This window comes from Centruroides vittatus, unplaced genomic scaffold (genome assembly GCF_030686945.1).
Source record: "Centruroides vittatus isolate TY-2023 unplaced genomic scaffold, ASM3068694v2 scaffold_712, whole genome shotgun sequence".
Taxonomy (NCBI): domain Eukaryota; kingdom Metazoa; phylum Arthropoda; class Arachnida; order Scorpiones; family Buthidae; genus Centruroides; species Centruroides vittatus.
The window spans coordinates 87724-112038 of NW_027122715.1; the positions used below are offsets into that span (position 1 = coordinate 87724).

Consider the following 24315-nt stretch of genomic DNA (forward strand, 5'->3'; position numbering starts at 1 on the left):
ACCTATTTAACAATACTAAGTAGCCCTATAGTTCAATGAATTTTAAAATTTAAAAAACAAAAATTAATGAAATTACTAAAAAAATTAAAATAAATTTAAATTTTATTACCTTTTGTGCGAAAGAACACAAACAATTTCTAGAATTACGTCGCAAAAGATAATTGAGTTGCAATTAATTAAAAATATTTTAATTACGGATTTTAAAAAATGCAAGCAAAAATAACTAAATAATAATAAATAGGTAAAAATCATTAAAATAATTATAAAAACTAAATTAATACTAAATATATTAAACCTAAAAATAATAATTACACTCATTGCCACAAAAATTAGCGTATAATTTGTGAAAATTAAGTATAATTTTTTAATTCTTCAAAATTGGCAGTTTTGAGAAGAAAGTTTCTTGAAGCATGCACATACATATGATACGATCAGGGAATAGCCATCTTTAAGCATAATCGAACGCATGTGCACAAAGTATAGAAGTAACATTTCTACAAGTTAATAATATATTTAGATTATAAACATTATTCCTTCTGCGCAGTAATTTTTAATTAAATGAAAGTAAGACATCTTTACGTTGGAATCGAAGAAGAAAAATTACTAATTGGCCAATAGCTTTTTTCCCCCTAACTCCTTCCACCCTGTGGGCACTAAAAGGGCCTTTTACACAAGCCCATTATGAGTTCGGCTAGGCCCACAATGGGAGCGGCCGGATGGCCGAGCGGTCAAGGTTAGCAGCCTACCGCCCTGGGGGACCCGGGATCGAATCCGGACGGGTCGAGAAATCCCCAGGAATTTTTCGGGGGGTGGTCCGTCCGGATATGTCGGTCCCCGTCCCTCACCACCCGGCCGCCCCATTGTGGGCCTGGCCGAACCCATAATGGGCTTGCTATAAGAGGCCCTCTTAGTGCCCACAGGGCGGAAAGAGTTACAAAAAAAAAAAAAAAAAAAAAAAAAAGGCCCACAATGGGGCGGCCGGGTTGTGGGCACTAAGACGGCCTTTTATGCAAGCCCATTACGAGTTCGGCTAGGCCCACAATGGGGCGGCCGGGTAGTGAGGGATGGGCCCTACATATCCGAACGGATCGCTCCGCGAAAAACTCCTGGGGATTTTTCGACCCGTCCGGATCCTCAGAGCGCTGCGGCCGGATGGCCGAGCGGTCAAGGTTCGCAGCCTGCCGCCCTGGGGGACCCGGGATCGAATCCGGACGGGTCGAAAAATCCCCAGAAATTTTTCGGGGGGTGGTGCATCCGGATACGTCGTCCCGTTCCTCACCACCGGCCGCCTTGTGGGCACTAAGACGGCCTTTTATGCAAGCCCATTACGAGTTCGGCTAGGCCCACAATGGGGCGGCCGGGTAGTGAGGGATGGGCCCTACATATCCGAACGGATCGCTCCGCGAAAAACTCCTGGGGATTTTTCGACCCGTCCGGATCCTCAGAGCGCTGAGTTACCACTTTGACTGCTCGGCTATCCGGCCGTACCTTGTATTAGGTTTAATAACTAATAAAATTTACACAATAAAATTTAAAATATTAATGATACCTATTTCAATGTTTATAGTTTTAAATATTTTAAAAATTAATTCATATTAGTTATTTATGGACTATCCGATTTAATACTTACATTAAATCAAATTAATGGAAGATATATAAAAAATTCATGCATAATAAATAAAATATCGATACCTTTAAAATAAATAGTATTAATATTAATTTTAATTACAGATTTAATTTAAAAATTATAGTTTTGAAAATATTACGCTTTTAATCTGTGTTCGTAGCTACACTTATAAAATAAATACACTCGACCACGTGATTCGCAACCGGGACCGTCTCTTTAAAATGGTTGTATTATTGTCGTCTGCTTATTTGTCAGATTAATTACAATAAAATTAAGTAGACAAATGTTTCCATATAAATTTAATGTAAACAAAAATCTCAAATCAAGCAATGGAAGATCTCAGTTAACAGAAACGTGATGTAATTAAGAATTTTCCCCTCATAAATATTATACATTACTTCATATTTGATCTTTTCACAGCAGTTTGCTACAGAGTTTGGTAAGTTAATACTTTACCTCCATTTTGAATTTTATGAATAACAGTAGAGTCTAGTTATTTTGTTTAAATAAGTAGCAGTTAATAAAATGCAATATGTTTATTAATATTAATTATTATATTATACTTTTATTCATTTTACAAACTTGCTTGTATTTATTACATATTTAAATATAGGTATTATGTGTAGAAGCATTATTCACATGTATGTAATTTTTTACAAAACATACACACATATATATATATATATACACTTTATATATAGCTTATGTAAATACAATGTTATAAATACATGCATATAGATACATATACAGGAAATATATGTATTTATGATCAAAGTAGTTTGTTGCATTTAACTAAATAAATTGAAATTCAAGGTCATCAATGTAAGCAGATATTTATTTTTACTTCGGTGACCATTACAGATTGAAGAATGTGCTGCTTGTTGTTTAAAGTAGGTTTGCTAATTATTGTATTTACTTGTATATAAGATGAGGTTTTTATTTATTTTCACTGTTTTGAAAACCTAGGTTGTCCTATATATGCGAGCAAAAGATTCTTTGTGTTTTCGCAATAATTTTTGTGAACTGTGTATTTACAGTTTTTACTGGATGGTTACCCTCTACCCTCTGGTGTTTAAAAACATAAGTATTTTATCTGGGTTGTTTGAATCGTTCTTGTGTATTGTCAGGAGTAAAGATGAATAGCAATAGGAATTCCAAATTGAAATTCCAAAATCACACGGGAGTCCAATATAAGTTATAATCCATTTCCACGTCAAAACAGATGATTACAGTGGAACCTCAGTATATGTCTGCTTTAGAATACGTCCAATTCGGAATACGTCCTGTTTGGACGAAACAAATTTTGCTCGGTATACGACTTAATTCAATTATACGCACCATCTATGAACAAGTAGCACTATCGTGTACTAGACCAGACTAGACGTTCGCGGTCCCATGGTTTATAACTTTGTTAAATTTCTACTGATTTTAATTTGTAAGTAAAATTTAATTATTTTAATTAAGCATGAATTGAAAAAGGCAAGTGAAAAGCAACAGAGAACTAAAAAAATCACTAGAATCACAATGGAACTGAAAAAAGAGATTGTTGAGAAATATGAAGGTGGCACGGGTGTTCAAGATTTAACTGTTGCATGCTGCATTCCGAGAACAACGATATCAACAATCGTGAAATATAAAAACATTATTAAATCTGCTAACGTTGCGAAAGGGGTTTAATCAATTTTTAAACAGATTATTAGTATTAAGGAGAGTTTGATTTGATTTGATTTTGATTTAATGATTTAAATGATATAATACAATATACTGTAATAACTTTAAAAATCTATAATAAATTTATTTTTTTATTAATGTGCTCAAACAGTGTATAAATTATTTTACAACCCCATTAATAAATCATATCAAGAGGGTTTTTTTTACATGAGAACAGATTAATCATTTTTACATTACTTCTTATGGGAAAGGTTGGTTTGGTACATCCTATTCGGTATAAGTCCAAACATCAGGAACGGATTACGGTCGTATACCGAGGTTCTACTGTATCTGGAAATCAGAATTTGAAGAAACTCACAGGTGTAATCGACAGAGAGTGGATTCGACTGTTAAGAACTAGTGCAAAAGGTTCCATTTGTCCAGTCCAGCTTTACATGAACAATTTATGATGTTGATTTTACAAGATTTTTCCTTAAAGTTTAAAATGCCAGTAATTTTTGCGGGACAATGTGTGCATTTACGTGCATTTGATATTTTATTTGTGATTAAATGAAATAAAATCAGAATTGTATTAATAAATCTAATTCTTTATTTTGATCTTTAAAGTCACACCTTGTCGTATATGTGAGATCATCTTATATGCGAGTAAATATGGTATTTGGTTTTAAATGTTGACTTAACTCTGCATGTCAGAAAATATAAATTACATTATTAATGATGACAATTTGTGCCTTTCTTGTGTTTAGCACTTAATTATGTATGATATTAAATATATTTCTTATATTTAAAAGAATATAAAATTTTATTTATTTTTGGTTAAGTTCTTATTTAACCATAGAATATGTAAAATTTAAGTTTAATTGATAGAATCTCCAATTTAAAAATTAGTATTTAGCTTATGTAGTTTAAAAAAAAAAAAGATAAGAATAACGATTAACAGTTCTTGTTTCAATGATGAGAGACTGTTTTATTTACAAAACATCAGCAAAAGTTCAAAAATTATATTTATTTAATCCATATCATAAAAGTTACTCATTTGACTAAAATGTTTATTCTAGAGCAAAAAATAAATAAATAAATTTATTCATGAAATCTGATCATTTTGACCAAAATATTATATTAAGTATGATTTAAAATTTTTTAAAAATTATGCTTAAATCATTTTCAAATGATATCATTTAAGGTTTTTAGAAAATTATATTCGTTGAATTCTGATATTCAGATAATCTAGTTCTTAGTGTATACATTCAATTGACATAATATAACCTGCAGGGCCATGTTCTGTAATGCAGAATGCTAAGTAAGAAAACTAATTGGCTAAACTAAGAAGCAGTCTGAGCTAAGAAGTGTTCTGAGAATCCTTGAATGGTATTTAGACTGATTGTGGCAAGTTAAGACTGATTGTGTGTAAAATGGTGAATGATGTAAATTATTCACCATTTTACACACAATCATAAATCATAATTTTATGATTAAAATAAATTATCATAATTATAACATTATGACTATTATAAAAAATACATTTATTCCAGCACAAGTAGCCATCTTACAAAGTGTACGAAGAGACAAAAATAATGATGTCGCTAGCAGAAGTTAGCATAGACAAAACAAGCTGATTGAACTAGTTAGAATTCTAGTAGTGGGAGGAATCATGTAATAGTTAGAAATGAGTTCAGCATTGCAGCATAGCTAGACTTAGCAAGAATTCTGCGATACTGAACACAGCTCTCTCGGATGTACTCACCATGTGTACTCCCCATCTCAAGCTGTCTACTGCTGGGAGTGGTGGTGTGCTCCTGTAATCCAGCTACTAGTGGATAGCTTGAGGTGGAGAATATAACTGCATGATGACATTGATATGGTCACTGAATGAGGAACATAGGGTAACCATATTGCCTAAGGAAGAGTGAACTGGCCCAAGGCAGAAACATATCTAGTTCTTATTTATCACATCATCTTATCTATGAAATAAAATATTTAAGAATCTATTATTGTGAAACAAGATGGTAAGAATGTCAGTTTATTCCAAAATGTTAAATGAATCTCTATTAGTTAATCCTGGAACTACATTGTGAAACTTAATTTACTGAGTTTCCTATAAGAACTAATAATTCCAAAACAACAATTGCCTTATCAGACAACTTTATTTCATAAATTGCTGTTCAATAGTCATAGATGCATTTTGGGATTATTTTATTTCCTCTTCAATATTAAATGTTTTCTAAAATATTTAATGTCTATTTTATATTGTTTGATTCAAGTATTACCGTATTTTATGGACTATAAGACGCACTTTTTTCTTCGAAAAATTGTCTACAAAATTCAGGTGCATCTTATGGTTCGTAGCGTCTTATAGGTATTTTTTTAAAAAATTGCTTAAAAATTAAGGTGCGTCTTATAGTCCGTAAAATACGGTATGTCTTTCATTTTCTTTTTTTTAGATGATAGAATAGGGAATCTGATGATTTTCAAATGAAGAAAGTCTTGAAAAATATATTTACAATATCCTCTTCTTCAGATATCCATAATTTTACAAAAATGAAAGTATACATGCAAGTGTAGATTAGATTTTTGGGGTCCTATGCTAGAAGTTGACTGACTAGTCAAACAACTGACAATGATTGCTATTGTTGTGCTACAGCACTAGTATTATTGTAAAATTTATTTTTTATGTATGTTTTGTTTAGTTTGTGTTGGGTCATATATTGTACTAAATTCATTCTCTTCCATTTTGTATTGGGACATCACATTTTAATGTGGTGCATATTGTGTATCCGTTGATTGGGTGAGGGTTGGACCACATGTGAATGATGTACTCCCTAATGGCTGGAGGTATAAATCCAGTTGTTTCATTATGGAAAGCCATTCTTTTCGTTTGGGGTCTCCTGCTTGCTACGTACCTGCCATGAGTGAGAAAGAAATTGGTCACCAGTGAAAGGATTTGGACACGAGGAAGTTGGACTAAGTAAAAGACAATTCAATTCCATCCATATCAATTTAGCAATTATTGACAAGGAATGAGTGTTCAGTTACAAGGGAACTAATGAGGACAAGTGTAAGACTTATTTTTTTTACATCATAGCCAATTGTGGTGTTTTCATCACACGTGGAACTACTCTTGTAATTATATGGAGGATATGAGAGTGGGGGTTGAACGACCACTAAGTTCGTTGTGTATATATTTTATTTTTATGTATATATGTGTTTGCATGTATATACATAAAAGACATTCCTCACAGACTAGATGCAGTTGACCTTTGAATTTTTTTAAACAAAATGCACAAAACACTCCTTCCACCAGTGGCACAAAGTCACTGGCCTCCACCACACCTCTGAGTGATGTTCTCACCCTGCTGGAATTGTCACCAGACCCTTGAGATGACACTTTGGGGGACACTCAATGTATGCGACACTTCCATTTGGGTCTGATTGTTCTCCAGTTATCCAACGATTCATCCACGCATAAAATCATCCAAATGGTGTCTCTGCGCCATTCTCCTACATGTGCACTACCAGTATGGCCACCAATACTGCTGTGTGTATTCAATCTGTGATGCAACGAACACAACTATTAGTGTGTTGAAACTGCACACAGCATGTATCTGACTACAACGAGTGTTTAAAGTTGTTCCTACCACGAACCTACCAAGCGGTAGGTTCGTGGATCAAGTGTGACACACAGTCAGGGACTCAAACTAGGAAACACTACATGCACATCCTTAAGTTTTGCACATGAGTGTATTTTCTCTATTCTCATATTGTGTTCTGGGTTTATTTTGATGAAATTCAATATGAAGATTAAAGACAACTTGCAGTTTGATATATTTTCAAATTTGTTTATATGATACTTATCATATGTTAAATTTTTGAAAATCCTTAACTTTCCTGGCAATATTTTGTAGTGCTATATGTTATGGTATCTTATTTAAAAAACTTTTTATATTTTTAATTATTATAGTGTCAAAAAACTGAATTCTGAGGGTAGGGATGTTTTATAAAAAATTGTAAATGTGAATGAGTAAAATCATCATTAAGTCTGATCCCTCTTGAGGTTTGACACAGCACCCTTTATCTCCCCACCTCTTTGACCTTTAACCACCAAAATTTAATAGCATTAATTCCCCTAATACTCAAACTTCTCTGCAACATTTCAGAAATTTTCAACAAAAAGTACAGGAGTTACTAAGCTTCAAAGAAGGTGAACAAAATCGTGCCTCCCTCACACGCTAACATCAATACATACACGAAAAAACCCCAAGTTTTTTTGCAATTCTTAATGTTTCAAGGTGTCCTGAGTCCAAAAATGTAAAAATCTGCGGGGATCATTTTTGGACTGATTGTCATACTCTCCCTCTGTTATATATAACAGAGCTGGAAAAGTAATAATAATCAATGCAACTTATGTATGTATGATTTCAACTTAATTTTTATTTAATATAATTACTTATAGTTTAAACAGTTTTAATATTTAGTTATTTTAGAAATGTTTGCTTGTTTATTAATGCATGCGGACCCAGCCATGCATTGCTGTGGCTCAAAATGTATCTATTATAAATGTATAACACTTCCCCCACGGGGGGATTTTGAAAAATCCCTTCTTAGTGTATATTCTGTTGACGTACCCTATTAAAACACAATCAAAACTGCAAAAAACTGCATCTAAAATAGTATAATAGAAGCCAAGTTTTTCACGGTAAGCCTTAATCCAGTCCCTCTCCCCTGCAGGGAGGAATTTCAATATCTATATTATATAAAAACATGCCCATATTCGAATGCAACGTTGTGTGAAAATTTCAAAGGAGTTGGTGAAGAACTTTCGGAGATTAGCTATTAGGAACAAACGAACATTACATTTTTATTTATATAGATTTACAAGTTTTTTTTGTAATAAATAATAAATATTTGGAGTATTATTTTTTTTTTTTAATACAGAATGGACTAAGTTTGAAATTTTCCATCTAATCAATCATATAGAATATAATACAAAATTTGTTTATAATTTTTCAATATTCATTTATATTTATACTTGATTAAAAAAATCTTACTTATGTCTTTTATATGTCTATAATTTATTATTACTCAAAGTTATTTTTTGATTTTAAATCATAATTATATTTAATAAATTAAATATATGTGCATAGTAGAATTTTTATTATGAAAATGTATATGATGGTATTTAAAACATTTTTATATTTTATTACAGGTTCTCCTCTAAAAAAAATTATGAATGTCAATTGGAACTGGTTATGTGGTCCACATTTTGCCATTTGGGATGGACATATTTTTGGTCGTTGTTTCCGACAAATGACCATAATTTTTCCTGCTTATGCTCTTTTTTTAATTGTTTGTACATATTATATTGGAAAAAGAAATGGTTGTTATTTAAGAATATATCATCAACTTTGGGTTATAAACTGTAGGATATTTCTTTCAGTTTTACTTATAATATGCTGTGTTGTAAGATTTTCAATTCGTTACATGATTGCACATGTACAGTTAAGAGGAATGGACTTTTTACAAGTTTTTATAACAATAGTTGCTTGGATTGTACATATTTTATACTTACATATCTTGAAGACAAGATTAACTCCTCATTCAAGAGGTCCGTTAATAGTAATAATATGTTGGATTTTAACTTTAGCAGTCACAGTTCTAGATTTACGAGCAAGTGTTATGACTAGCACTGACACATTAGAAGTTTTAACTGAAAGATACAGTATAGGTTCTAGTACTGGATTACAAATACTGTATGGTCTAACTTTATTATTTTCTAATACTGTAGAATCTTCAGCATATGAAGAATTTTCTAGAATTGCACATGAAACCGAACCTCTTCTTTCTGGAAATATTGTACGATATGATAGTTTTCAAGAGGCTAGAGATCCTCACTCACTTGGTATTGCAGCTGAAAATTCTAGTATTATATCAAAGTTAACTTTATTTTGGATTAATAAAATGATGTCAAAAGGAGCTAAAAATCTTTTAAAAAATACTGATGATCTTTTTGATTTACCACATTCAATGCAAAGTAGTAATGTAGATGCTAAAATAACATCATTTCTGCAAAGAATATGTTTTAAAGAAATGAAAGATGAAACTTGTTCAACTACTTCATCTAATGACACTAAATTGTATAAACGTAATCTTCTTAAAGCATTACATTATTGTTTTGCAACTGAATATTATTTTCTTGGGATATTGAAAATTGTTTCAGATGCCTTAAATTTCTGTGGACCATTATTACTAAATTATTTAGTTTCATATTTTGAAGAAAAAAATGATTCCATATCATTGGGATGTTATTATGCTGCTGGTCTATTTGGAGTAACACTACTAAATTCTTTTTGCAGTACTCATTTCAGTTATCTTATAAATTGTGTTGGTTTAAAAATTCGAGTATCACTGATTACTGCAGTTTATCGAAAAATATTAAATGTAAATAAATCTACTCTTTCTAAATTTAATAGTGGAGAGATTGTTAATTTTATGAATACGGATACTGATAGAGTTGTAAATTTTTGCCAAAGTTTTCATGAAGTTTGGAGTTTACCTTTACAAATAGCTATTGCTCTGTTTTTACTATATAATCAAGTTGGAATTGCTTTTGTTTCTGGTGTAGTATTTGCTGTATTATTAGTGCCAATAAATCAAAAAATTGCCAGTAAAATTGGGAAATTAAGTCAACTTATGATGGAGAAAAAGGATGAAAGAATAGTAGTAAGTAGAATATGTAAATATTGTATAGAAAAATTTGTCATTATGTATTTCTTTAGTAAATATTTTTAGTATGAAATATAATTTAATCATTCTCTTACAATCTATACATGAAGATTTGAAATTAATATGAAAAAACATTTTGATACTATTGAGAAATGTTTTAATTTTTGTTCAAAAAATTAAAATATTTTCCAATCAATACTGTCCTAAACAGAAAATAAATCTCAATGGAATGATTTACTATGTAAAATATTTTTATAAGCCAGAAACCTGTCTGAGAATAAATGTAAACAAAAACTTTTTGGTTACCATGCATAACATAACTTCAGTAAAATGGAATTTTTTGGCATTAGGGTACCTAGTTCTAAATCATAATTAATGCTGTAACTTGTGAGCTTGACTTTTCAGTAATAAGAGTTATAACTTTATTTTTTGGTTAAGAATATAGTTTGTGTCCAGAAACTAGCTGTAATAATGCAATACTGTTGTTTCTCTCTAACACAATGACTATTGCACAAGACAAATATAAATTTATCATACTAGATTGAAATTCCAACATCATGTGTGTTATATAACATATAACAAATATATAATATGTGTTATAATATTATTAAATATGTTATATAATATATAACAAATCACATGGCTTCAAGCACAAACTTATGATGGAATCATATGACTCCATCATAACTTTGTGCTTGAAGCCATGTGATTTGTTGGACTCAGTTTAATACTGAACATAGATATTGATTGCTGATGGTGTGTGGGACAGTTTCATATACAGTATTTAGTGTCAAAATTTGAGCTCAAAGTTGTTGATTACTAGAAAAAAATGTAGTCATTTATTAGTATTTTAACATAATAAATTCACAACATACATTTTCAAAAAGTTTTCAAGAAAGAAAAAGGTAAAATTTATATGAAAAACTTTTATTCATATTTTTATTCATTCTACCATATGAAATACTGTATAAATAAAATGTATAGTTACAAATGTAAAAGTTACAAAATAAAAAAACAAATTGGAAAATTTATACATTTTGATTAAGTATTTGCTCTTGCAATATGCTTGAGAAAAGAACATTCAATACAAAAGTGAGATTACAATTGAGACATTTGAAGTTTGGCTGTTTGCAGTTAGATTTTGCATAGTTTTGTCCTTGTTTATTTTTAAACCTCACTTGCAATATACTCTTCATCTGAATCATCAGCAAAATAAATGTCAACATCTTCAATCATATCTATTATGTCCACCATAAGAACTTCTAATATTTTCATTTCTGATTCATAAGACATTTTTTTATCATACTTTCTGCAACTTTTAACCACTCAACAGCAGATATAAATGATAACTTCTGTAACTTACATACTTCTGTAACTAGTATACTCTGCACTTATCTGCAGTAATAGGAATACCCAACTTCATTCTGAGATGTAGAATGACTCATGCAATGTAAAATCATGGCACTCATGAGCTAATAATGTTATACATAGATTAAAGTGTTATTTGAATCAAATTTGCCAGTTTATTGCACTGATCATATATATTATATATATATATGTGTGTGTAATTATTAAATATTATTTGGCAGTTAATGTGCTAATTCTGTAGAAGTATTAACTCATTTCCTGGGAGTCACAAATGTTAAAAAAACTTTTTTTAGAAAAAGACTTGATTTTTGCTGAAAATCTAAAAAAATAGTTACTGAAAATGAAATAAAATAAACATTTCTATGCTTTTGTAAATAAATTATCAAACTAAACAATGAAATGTCCCATTGCTTAGCTGATGTAGAAAAGAACAAGCAATTAGTAATATCTGACAAAATTATTAGTACTGGCTGAAATTCAATACTATATTGCTACTCATACACCTTATACCTCTGAGAAATTATTAATTTAATATTGCAAACGTTTTCCACCTGTTCCACAGGTCTTCTTCAAGCAATTTTTACTTTTGGAATACTATATTATTGACATATGTAACAAAACTTAATTTCTAAGAAGAATTATTTTATTAGATAAAAATTGAAAGTTGTTAGTCCAACTTGATGAGAGTTAGGGTGTGGACTAACAAGTACTATATTATTTCCTACGATAGGGCAGTTAAAACATTTCATGGGTACTGATTATTACACACATTTTTTTCTGTACATCACATACGTGGATATATTTCAATATATTTGAACAAACAAGATTAATATCAAAACTGAAATTTTTCTTATCAATGTTATTAATTAAAAAAGTTTAGTTAAGTGTAATCAACTTGTTCATAATATATATATCTAATATTTTACATATAAATCATTCAAATTTCAATTGCCATATTTTCAAATTTTTCTTTCTCATTGGTGCTGATAAATAAAAAACAGTAATGTGAGATTTGAGTTAAAGAGAGATTTTTTCTTATGAGATCTGTTAAAAACTGTTATTTCTTAAATCTGATGAGAGGATTTTTTTTAAACACATGTTAGATAAATCATAATTTTTTGTGCTTCATATTATTCTAATGGAATTAACTATGCATTCTTGTCAATGGATAAATTTGAATTAATAATTACATGATGAAGAACATTCAGACTAAATTTTGCCAGTGGATAGTGTTACCACCCGTCCGGTTTTCACCTGGACAGTCCAGGAATTGGCTCACTGTCCGGGTGAACTATTAATTTTGTCCGGGAATTTCGTAGAAATTGTGAAATTACGATGAAACAAAGTTCTTGCAAATATTTTTATAAATTTACACCATTTGAACAGCGAAAGACTTCACACTCACTCAAACTCATCTGCCATTCCGCCATGTCCGTACTCGTCTTCTATGGAGGTAAATTATCTGTTCTTTCTTTCTTAATTTAGGTTACATACATTATGCCTACGCAAGTCCCTAGTCCCTAATTGTAACTGATTTAGAACCAGCATGCACGTTATTCTTCACATTGTAAAATGACATTGCGCATTCGTCAGGAACTTCTGTTCGAACAAATTTGACTTGCCGTCCAGGTCAGCGATTTTGTAAAGGTGGCAACACTATCAATGGAAAGATGAGAATAAACTATACATTATTAGTTTGCATATCATTAGCATGCATTATTTTAGTACATGTAGTAGTAGTACAATAGTTTTAGTACAGTATACATGTATATAGTAGTATACATACAATATACATGTAGTTATGGAGAAGGTTGGTATTCAAAAACCTTAAAGTATCTTGAAAAGTTAAGTGTGAATAAATTCATTGTTTTTTAAGTAAATTGATTGTTCTATTTTAATATATAATTTAAGTTGTAAAATAAAGAAAGATGAAATGATTGAGAGAAAAATGAATTTGCTATGCCATTTTAAATCATTGTAGCAGAAGTCCTAGAATAACCATTTAATGTTTCAATTTTCCAGATGATGTAATTAATTAATATTTTTAAAAAATTTGTGAAATTCTCTTTGGATTCAAATATATTTTTTCTTTTTAAAATTTAGATAGGTTAAATGATTCAATTTACATTTCATAGAGATGCAGATACAATTTACATTTCATATTTTACTTTTATTAAATATAGCTTAGTAAATTTATAAATAAATTATATTAAATTTTGTTTCTTATAGAATTATAACTAGTTCCTCACAATTATGTTTAATGTTACATTAGATATAAATTTCTTATAAATATTGATTAAAAATAAAATTTAAAATATTTACTCTATTTAATTTATTTTAGTTGAAATAAATACATCATGTAGCTAAATTATTTTTTTATTTACATAAAAAAATCTCACTCTTGATCAGTGATTTCTCTTTAATTCAATATCTTATTAATCTGCTAAAAGTATAAACTATAATTCTTTCCTAAAGAGAATTTATGGACTGTTGTGTAAAATTTTTCAAATTTTCAAATCTATTAAATTAACTAAGAAAGATTATAGAAAATTTTCATTGTTAATTTAAAATTTGATAGTCAATGATTATACAAGTATATTTGTTTTAATTATAATATTTTTTATTTTAGTTTATGAAAGAATTACTGACTGGAATTCGTGTTATAAAAATGCATTATTGGGAAGATGTATTTGCATCTAAAATTACAAAGTTTAGAAAAGAAGAACTAAAATATCTTAAGAAAAGAAAATATCTAGATGCATTCTGTGTGTATTTTTGGGTTATTACGCCTCTTGTAATTGCTGTTTTAACATTCATGACTTACGTTCTTCAAGGAAAAACTTTGACAGCAGCCAAAGTTAGTTGTTTTCAATAATCTTAATCTATCTCTCTCTAATTATTTTCAATTTATAAATTATATGTACAGTAAATCCTGTTCAGAACAGAACTTTAATAAAACACAAACTTGTCTAAATGGAAAAAATTCTTCAGAATGCAATGATTTTCTAAATAAAAAAACCTGTTCAAAACAAAAGCCTGCCAAACCAGAAAAAATATTTAGTACCATACAAGTTTGATTTACACAGGCTTTACTGTAATATTTATTTTGTTTTTTTACATTACTTTATAATACTTATTTTACTTTTAGTAAATACAGTCAAACCTGTTTTTGTGTGGTCTTCTTCTGTGCGATTTTTATTTGTGCGACTTGTTTTGTGCGATTTTTTTTATTTGTGCGATTTGTTTTGTGCGGTATATGAAAATTTCAATCAAATTGGAACATAATTGACTCCTGTAAAATTTTTTAAAACTCTATTGGATGTTTTCTATGACATCAGCAGGTTTTTTCATTTTTTATTCAGTAAAATTTTTTTCTCATACGTTTTTTTTGGTCCCCTCTCATTATATATATCATAAATATTATGTTATATTTGAACAGATGGGGTAAGTTAGCTCCCCTCCAGCTTTAGACTGCAGGTGTGAAATTTCACGCCTTGTTAAATGAAATAACACTTCCTGCAGCTATATTTATCAAATAAAATCATTTTTTAACCATTATTTTTAACTTATTAATGTTAGATTCCTATATAAGTGGAAATAATTAATTAATATAAAAAATAAAATTCTTAGAGGATTTTTTCCCCATTAGGGATTGCAGAAAAAGGCCCAAGGAGTTAAAAAAGCAATTCCTAGTTATTTTGTACGGTTTTGAGTTATTTTCTACATGAGACTTTTTTTATGCAGTCCCTATTCACAGCATAAAAAAATATTTTTTTAATTGTGCTGCGAAAACTATTTTTTATAGCCACTCGTGAACTTTCGTGCAATTTTTTTTTTTTTTTTTTTAATATGCGTTTTCTTTTATGCGGTCCCTATCCACCGCACAAAAACAGGTTTGACTGTATTTATTTTATATTCATATCTTTAAAATTTCTTTAAAAAATTTTTCTTCTCATTTAATAGAAATTAATTTTATGACAATAATTGTTTAAAATTAAGCATGTCAAAATTTTTGCATGTGGGCCACATTCTGATTACAAAAAAGCAGAATTTATGTGAACACTCAATTTTAAGTTAATGATGTATCTAAATGGCACACAACATTGTATAAAAAGTCAGAGAACTAACAGTAACATTTTTTAAAGTTTATATGCTTATGTATGTTTTATAAACTCTGAAACTGCACCATTAATATTTATAATTACAGTATATTCATTACATTTTTAGATAAAAATTTATACTTCACTTCCTGCTGCAGTTGGATTTGTAAATTTACTGACCTTGTGCATACCAAGTTATATTTCTAATGCAAGGGTAAATGTAAAATTATCAAAGCAGATGAAAACATAATATTGAGAAGTAATATTCTGCAGTGCTTTTTGAATTTACATATGAAAATATCATTTTCTCAATTGCCCAACAGTTTCTAATCTTCATGCATAAATGAGGTTTTATTGCAGGAATTATAGGAATATTACTCCTATACAGAAGAAAGAATATTGGAGAAATGATATTTATTTTATTGTGTAATAATTCTAATTTGTATGAACTAATCTTGCTAAAATTAAATTTAACTTAATTTAATGATATAAATAAAATTGTTTTGTATTATCTAAGCTATTAATTTTTCAATGTTTTCATACTTTCATTAGTCATTTTTAGTGTCTATTAAATTGTTATGAATAAAGAAACATTTGACATAAAATACTTGTAAATATTTAATAACTTTCTATAGGAAACAGTAGCTTCAAAATAAAAGTCTAAAAACTATGTGAATATATAGCAAATTATGGCATAACTATGTTAAAATCTAGTAGCATGATACTTAACTATATGTAATGAGGCCAAATAAATTTGCATTTAATATACAGTATTTTTTCCTATACTTACTGTACATTTCCTGATAATTTCCTGACACTTTGTTTGAGAGACTTCAGCACCAATCTGTACTTTTATAGAAATTTTAAATGATACAATCAAAACATATCAAGATGTTTAGTCTGCTTAAAAATTTTTCATGTGCCAGATCTAGTTTGCAGGAATTATAGGAATATACAGCTAGGCCTCCTAAAACGCGGTACCTTTACAACGCGTTTTCACTCCAACACGGTTGGAAAAATGTGGAAATTTTCTTACAATGCGGTACTTTTACAACGCGGTTTAGGGTATTTAGAAACAAATTATCTTTCACATAACAGAAAAATCGCAACGGATCACATAAGTGCAGTGGAACTTGATGGAACAAGCTCAGATCTTGAAATAAGGCCAGTCAAACATTCTCAAACAACTATAATAAGTGACAATGAGGACTGAATTTGAGCATAACATTATGTTTCTTTTTGATTTTGACTTGAAATCATAATCTTTTTAATTTTTATATGATGTTGAATTTTATTTAAGCTTTTTATGTACATAAATTTAAAAAATGATGAAAATGTTACTCCATAAAAGGCAGTTTTTCTCTTTTTAGAACTGAATCTCAGTTTTCGTATTAAGTTGGTGTCTCCTATAACGCGATTTCCCACAACGCGGTATTTTCAAGGAATGTATCTACCGCGTTGTAGGAGGCCTACCTGTACTTCATAATATAGAATGGATGATATTAAGCTCATTCTTAATTAAACTTGCAAGAAAACACTGTTTCATTTTGAGATTGATAGCATAAAATAGATGAATATTTATAATTTGAAATTTAGACTATTCACAAAAATATAACATTTTCGAGTCTATCTTTTAATCCTTTAACACAACCACAGAAGTAACAGTTACAATGGTTTACAGTTACAGTTACTTCAAATTATGAAGAAAAAATATCCTGAGTCATGAAAATTGTAACTAGATTAATATTGTTGACTGTCTACAGATAATTAGAAATGCTTACTGATATTGATATGTTTGGCATATCAGAATTGTTTAATTTTACAAACTGATATTTCAATCTCTTGTTTTTCCTTGTTTTTGATAGTTGCTATTGGAAAAAAAAGATTGAAGCATCAGTTTGTAAAATGAACCAATTTCAATATATTAGGAACATTCTGATATGCCAATAACAGTATCAGTTAAATATTAGTTACATCTGTACAGGTATCTATTCATATATAAAAATATTTAAGAGCTGATTACATTTATATTCAATAATAAACTGAAGTTCAACTTTACTCAAAGGATCATTTTTTTGGAAAATTATGATTTTAAATACATTTTTATTTTTAATTTTAGGTGTTTACTTGTCTTGCTTTATTCAACATTCTTATTTTACCACTAAATGCATTTCCTTGGGTTTTGAATGGACTTATGGAAGCTTGGATATCTTTAACTCGACTTGAAAAATTTATGGGCACCTCAAGTTTTGATTCAGAAAATTATTATTCTTCTGTAAAAGGTAATTCATTATTATTTTTGTAAAAATGTGTTTCAATTTTCTGTCAAATGAAACAATTCAAAAACTTTTCATTAAATAAAAGAAATATTTATCTATTAATAAAAAGTTTATTAATTGATTTGATATACATGAAGATAAATTTCATTTGATTTATTAAGATTACTTTGAAGGATAATACAAATAAAAAATTTTATTATATTTTCTTTGTAGTTTTTTTATACACATAATAGATAGGTTGTATCACATTGTTTTGAATTTTTTTTTTTTTTTTAAACTATAACATTTTATATTACATAAAAAGAAATAAAAATCCTCTAAAAATCAAAGATGCAAATAAATTTTTAGTTTATATTGTATTCAATTGTAATTTTATTAAAATATTTATTTATTTATTTTTGAATTTCTTATGTGTTTTTTTTTTTAAATTAAGTTTAAGATTCTTATTTTCTTTGTATTTTAAGTACTTAAAATTTAATTTTTTTTAATACTGTATATATAATTTTTTCTTTAAACTAATGAAATTATTAAATCTTATTACATTGAATAGATAGAGAGATTAATCAGGCTCATACTCTTTCTACACCTTAAGATACTTTTCCTCTTTTTACAACAAATTAATCAAAAAGACAAAAAATTGATGATTTGTAAGAAAAAAGTTTAATTTCAAAAAGAAATATATTATATTATTTAACTAAATTATGTCTTAGCAATATATAGACTAGCTTATCTCATCATATTTTACTTATAATTTTATTATTATTATTTTTTGGTATTTGTTGTTAATGTTATAAAAGAAAATTTATTCTAGTTTGTTTTGTTTTAGAATATACTGTATTGTAAAATTTACTATTTCAGGATGGGCTAATTTCTTATTTTAAAAAATAATTTGTATATTTATAATACATTAAAATTTTATAGATTTTGACACCTGCAGACATGTTTGATATTAAGATATTATATAAAGGATAAACACTGGAGCGAAATTAAAAAAAACAACTAAAATGCCTTTGACTGGTTTGCTTCTTCTCTCAGTAAATCGCAAACATTTTCGAACCTCGTCGAGTTCTTCCTCAGGTGTAACGGAATTCTGTATTCTCAAAAATTTAAATATCCCGTCAAAGTTGATCGTTGTTTTAGAAAAAACTGCATTCTGGAATGCAGTTTTTTCTAAAACAACAGTTTACTGATTTTCTTTTTAACGGACTGATTTTCTTTTTAAATCAACTTATCATCAGCTTGGGAAGCCTTCCTTAACAAATCCCTGAAGTAGCACTATACTTTCAACGTGCAAGTCTAATATGACGACATTGGCTACATGCGACAGCATTCCAGAATGCAGTTTTTTCTAAAACAACGGTCAACTTCGACGGGATATTTAAATTTTTGAGAATACAGAATTCCATTACGCCTGAGGAAGAACCCGACGAGGTTCAAAAACATTTGCGATTTACTGAGAGAAGAAGAACACCGGTCAAAGGCACTTTAGTTGTTTATTTTAATTAAGATATTAATATAACAATGCAAATTTTTCAGAAATACAAAACAAATTTACTTTAAAGTAAATAAATTAATTAATTGTAAGTTGAAAAATTGTTCTTAAAACTGATAAAAAGTTAAATTTTAAATTTTTTCTTAAATTTATCTAAATTTAATTTGTATATTTAATGTTTTTAAATGCATCATGATTCTATATTTCAAACATTTTTCAGATCCAATGAATAGAATAGAAGTGTGTGAAGGAAATTTTGCATGGGCTCCAAAATCTTCAAATATGCCAATCCAGCTTAGAAGTGAAAGTCTTCAAGACCTGACAGTGCGTTCCAGTGAAATCAGTTCATTTAAATTAGAATCTATTAATTTTAATGTTAGAAAGGTAATTATTTTGTAATCAATGTTAGACTTTTTTACAAAATGTTAAGAAATAATAGTATTGTCTTTTAACCATATATAGCAAATATTTTATTATTAGAGGTCATTGACCCAGCACCTCAGTGGCATGCCATGACATTTGATGATAGGGAAGCTGTGTTTCTGTAAGAAGCCGACTTCCAGGGGCAATCAGTTAATTTCGCGTCAGTGATGGTCTAGGGCAGAGATGGGCAACCTGCGGCCCGCGACGCATAAAATGTGAATAAATATATCAATTTCCCAGCTTAAGGAAGTATGCAGCAAAGATTCAAACGTTATCTTTACAATTTATGTATGTGAATAGTTTTTCCCGTGATGAATTCAGTAAAAATTAAAACAAGAAACTGGCTAACAGACACATTGAAACTAATTTAAAACTAGCAGTGACGAATATTTAACCAAATATTTCCAATATATTATGTTTACATCAGTTCCAGAAGCTAAATTAAGTATACCTATGCTAATTTATAATTATATATGAATAAATAATTCTGATTTATCAATATTTTTTTTTTCTCTTTCTCTTGTATGCGGCCCTCATCAGTTCAAAAGTCTTAAAATGCGGCTCTTACATAGAAAAAGGTTGCCCATTCCTGGTCTAGGGTCCATTCGTATTCATTTGTTCGATAAGCTAGTAAAAACTGTAGACTTCTCTAAATGTATTTTTAATATCACAATTTCATTCTGAATTGCTAGCCACGATATAAGGGCTAAAATTAAAAATAAATTATATAAATTTACTTGGTGAAATAAAATGTGCGGTGGATATACATACCTGGTACAATATATTGTTCAATTGTATTAATATACTTTTAAAGAAAATTATAATTAAATGTAGCTTTGTAAAGAAACGTACATAAAATTAACATAAAATATTCTTTACTTTTTAAATTTTAAAACAATCCAGTTAGTCAAATAGCTTGATACAAGTGGCTAATGATGAATCAGAGACAGTTCCGGTAGGTGTGCAGTGTGTGCGTGCCAAATCCTGAGGGTGCCAATACTGGTTAATGTCAAATGCCTCTTTTGTCGCATCACTAGTATATCTCAAAGGATGCGACAGGGCTGTTGTAAATTTTAAACGTTTCTCACCATAGCTGTAAAAATCTAAATATGTTAAACTTAATAGTCATTTGTTTTCTAACTAATTCATTTTAATACCAGGTGTACACAGAAATCGGTTTCTCACTGTACTGAGCTAGTGATTAGTTTGGTTAAGTTTTTGTTTAAGTAAAATTCTGGCTCTTTTGGCAGGGTTTTATTAATGTCCCCATTCCCTAATCTCTTAATTATTTAACTATTTCTTAGCAGAAATAAGTCGAAACCAGTTACTTTGTACTTGAATATCTGTAGTCTTGGGAAAACATTGGAAAGACAAATTTTTATGACAATGGATATATAAATCGTAAATTTAAGGAAAATAAATTCTAGAGTTTTTTGTACCTTGTACGTCTCATTCATTAAATTTGGTTGTAAATGATGCTGCCAAAGTAACAGTTACTTTTTTAACATTATACAAGAATTGTACACATTTTTTCTGCATCCCCTTACAGATATTCCATACTAAATTGTAATATCACCGGTTTAATATTGAAATCCGTAAGTAATATAAGATAGGAGATCAGAATGAGAGCAGAATAAATGCAGAATAAATATATCAAATATTTTAATGGATTTTTTAAAACTCCTGTCAACTATACAGAACTATCATAAAAACATGCCAGTAAACTCCTATCGGTTGGGTTAAGTTATAAATCTAGTCTACTCATGATTCACATAATCGGGCGAGGATGGCCGAATATCTAGCATGCAGGTGGCTAACAGCCCAGAACTGGTCCGGGATATAAAATTGAAAGCATTATACGTGTGAAGCTTCCACCAGATAAATCGTGAAGTTGGTGCTCTGTAAACCGCATGCGTCAATGCCTATAATCTGGCTGCTTGGAAGCTGACCCAGTTTTGACATTCCTTCCGCCACTGAATTATTCGAATATACAATAGCAATCTTATCATTTTTTTCACATGTAGTGTAGAAATTTGTAATAAGATAGATAATGCAGTTATAATAAAATATTAATTTTAATTAATTCAAAGTACGTTGAAATATGAAAATTTATATTTTAGAAAATACAAGGGAAGGTCATTGGAAGGTGGAAGCAGCGCTTCCACCGCTTCCAATGACAGCACGCCACTGCAGCACCTATAGGACCAGAGTGATGCCAGATTATTGAAAATGCTAGATTACCAGACATTTCTATTGTATCTTTACAAAATTCAGCAGGCTACAGTCAATCTGAATATTGCAGATGTTGCTGTACATTTTGTAATAGAGAAAACTGTTGTGTACTTCTAATTGATTATGCATGCTCTTTAATCAGTCAGAAGATGATGCAGTTTATGGACTACTGTGTTAAGATTGACTGAAAAAAACCTGAAAAATTGTTAATGACCATATTATTGTACAAAATCAAAATTTACAATAATTCATATGTATTAATTTTCCAGATGTGTACTATATACATAAGGTTTCTCATAACTTGAAGCACATATAACTTTCACAAAAGTTATACGTGTTTCAAGTGTTGTAAAATGCACATGGTGAAAAAGAGTCCGACGAGGGGATAGGAGAAAATTAAACTACTTTATTTTATTTTTCACCCGCGTTTGTTAATTTATACAGGATTCTCGATTCTCGTTTGTATTCTGACACTCCTTGGACATAAATTTGTTGACACTCGGGCAGAATCGTTATTCTAAAATCTCGTGACAAAAGAATTGAGGTACACGGCATGTTACAAAAGGAACGCGAAAAAAGAAACTTATAACTAATTACTTAAAACTACTTATACTAGAGATGGAAAGAGAAGGTGTAGATAATAGGATAGAACCAGACAAGAACGGGTACCCAAACTTAGCTAGCAAACTCGTGGTGGTGGCTATAACTCAGGCCTTCTTGGACGATACGAAATTCGATGACTGTAGAGTTCGAACTTTCTCCTTCGTGTTTTTTTCGATAAACTTCCAGAAGGGCTTTTGTATTAGATTCTGTTACGTTCGGCTTGCTGCCTCCTTCGTGCTCCCGTTGGTGCGAAATTCTTGGAGACCTCACCAAACACGTCCTTACAGCTCGATGTCTCAGCCAAAAAGTGGCCAGTCTATCACCCTTTTAGCCCCTGCAGGCTATCCGTTTCTTTTTGTCTTATAACCAGTTCGTTGCCACCCGCTGAGAGAAGTTTCCAGAAGAAAGGGGACAGGGAACAAAGGGTAGAGAAATAAAGGGAAAGGGGAATATATATATATATATATATATATATATATATACAAATAAAATATACAAAAAAAAAAAAGATATGGCGTAAGACCACACAAGTTATGAGAAACCTGGTTTTAGGTATGCTGTTCTTGTATTGATCTGTGGAAATTAAATACATCAGTTATTCAAATTACTAAACACAAATTACATGTGCTAACTCCAACAAAACAATGTTTCAGTACAATACAATGTAGATGACTAAATTACACTGCATAGGAGTTTGAGATCTTCCTTTGCTATTCCTGAGACATTGATAGAACTGCATCTATCAGGATTGGGTTGTAACTTTTTGAAAGCATGGCAATTACCTAACATGTGTTACAATGTCTTCTGCCTCTATGAGACATTGTTATGCAACAAAATTTGTTTTTGGACTTTCTCAAACATGTCTGTGATGTGCTAAAGTAACTAAAACTTCTCACCAAACTGGGTAGTATAAAACTCACCCTTTAACCAATAACTGGCGTGAAATATCCAAAACTGGCAAACGTTTTCGATGCTTCTCCTGAGCTCTTCCTCAGGCTAAATTTGTTTTTCGTTGGAACTGGATTCTTTCATTTGAATGTTTTTAAATAGGAACGTGCTCTGCTTCCTAAAGCTTGAATATGGAAGGAATCCATGTGCTGCTTCAAAATTAATTTTCTTTTTGACCAATGGGGATATGATATGTACACCTTAAAGTAATTGCATGTATTACTTATCAATTTATGATTTATTTTCTAATAAATATTGCCAAGCCGTTGAGAGATTCATTTCATCCTTAAAATTAATGCAGGTTAATTTGTGATCGGCTTTAAAAATTTCCATCACTTCCAAAGTTCTTAGATGTTCCTGGTGCTGGGGGGTGTGGATAACCTGTGCCTCATTAAAAATTGGTGTTATGCCTGGTGAGTGTTATGATGTGCTAAAGACCCACTATACAAAACATGTCCAAATAAATTTTGATTTGTGAAACAGTAGAGCTTACTAGATTATTATTATTATTGGATAATTCTGGATTCTTTTAGAGGTCTTTTAGAGATTACACTCAAACCTGTTTTTATGCGGTCTATTTTTGGGCAATTTTTTATTTGTGCGATTTGTTTTGTGTGATTTTTTGTGTGCGGTATATGAATTTCAATTAAATTGGTATACTGCACAAAAATAATTGCACAAAACACATTGCACGTATAAAAAATCGCACAAAAAAAGACCGCACAAAAACAGGTTTGAGTGTATATAACTGGATATGCTTCAGAGGATGCTGAATAACGGTATTCCAGATTATTGGGTATCAAATTAATTAACATTTAACATATATTGTTATTTAAGAATGACAAATATCAT

General features: G+C 29.7%; 1 protein-coding gene across 1 annotated transcript in view; it reads left to right on the forward strand.

The window, feature by feature from the left end:
* The first annotated feature begins 8506 nt into the window (after window positions 1-8506).
* Window positions 8507-24315, forward strand: part of LOC136989609 (ATP-binding cassette sub-family C member 10) — a 59772-nt gene continuing 43963 nt past the window's right edge. Inside the window, 4 exon segments of the mRNA XM_067287827.1 lie at window positions 8507-10015; window positions 14016-14243; window positions 17606-17768; window positions 19478-19641. Of these exon segments, the coding sequence (XP_067143928.1) occupies window positions 8522-10015; window positions 14016-14243; window positions 17606-17768; window positions 19478-19641 (2049 nt within the window). The 5' untranslated portion in view covers window positions 8507-8521.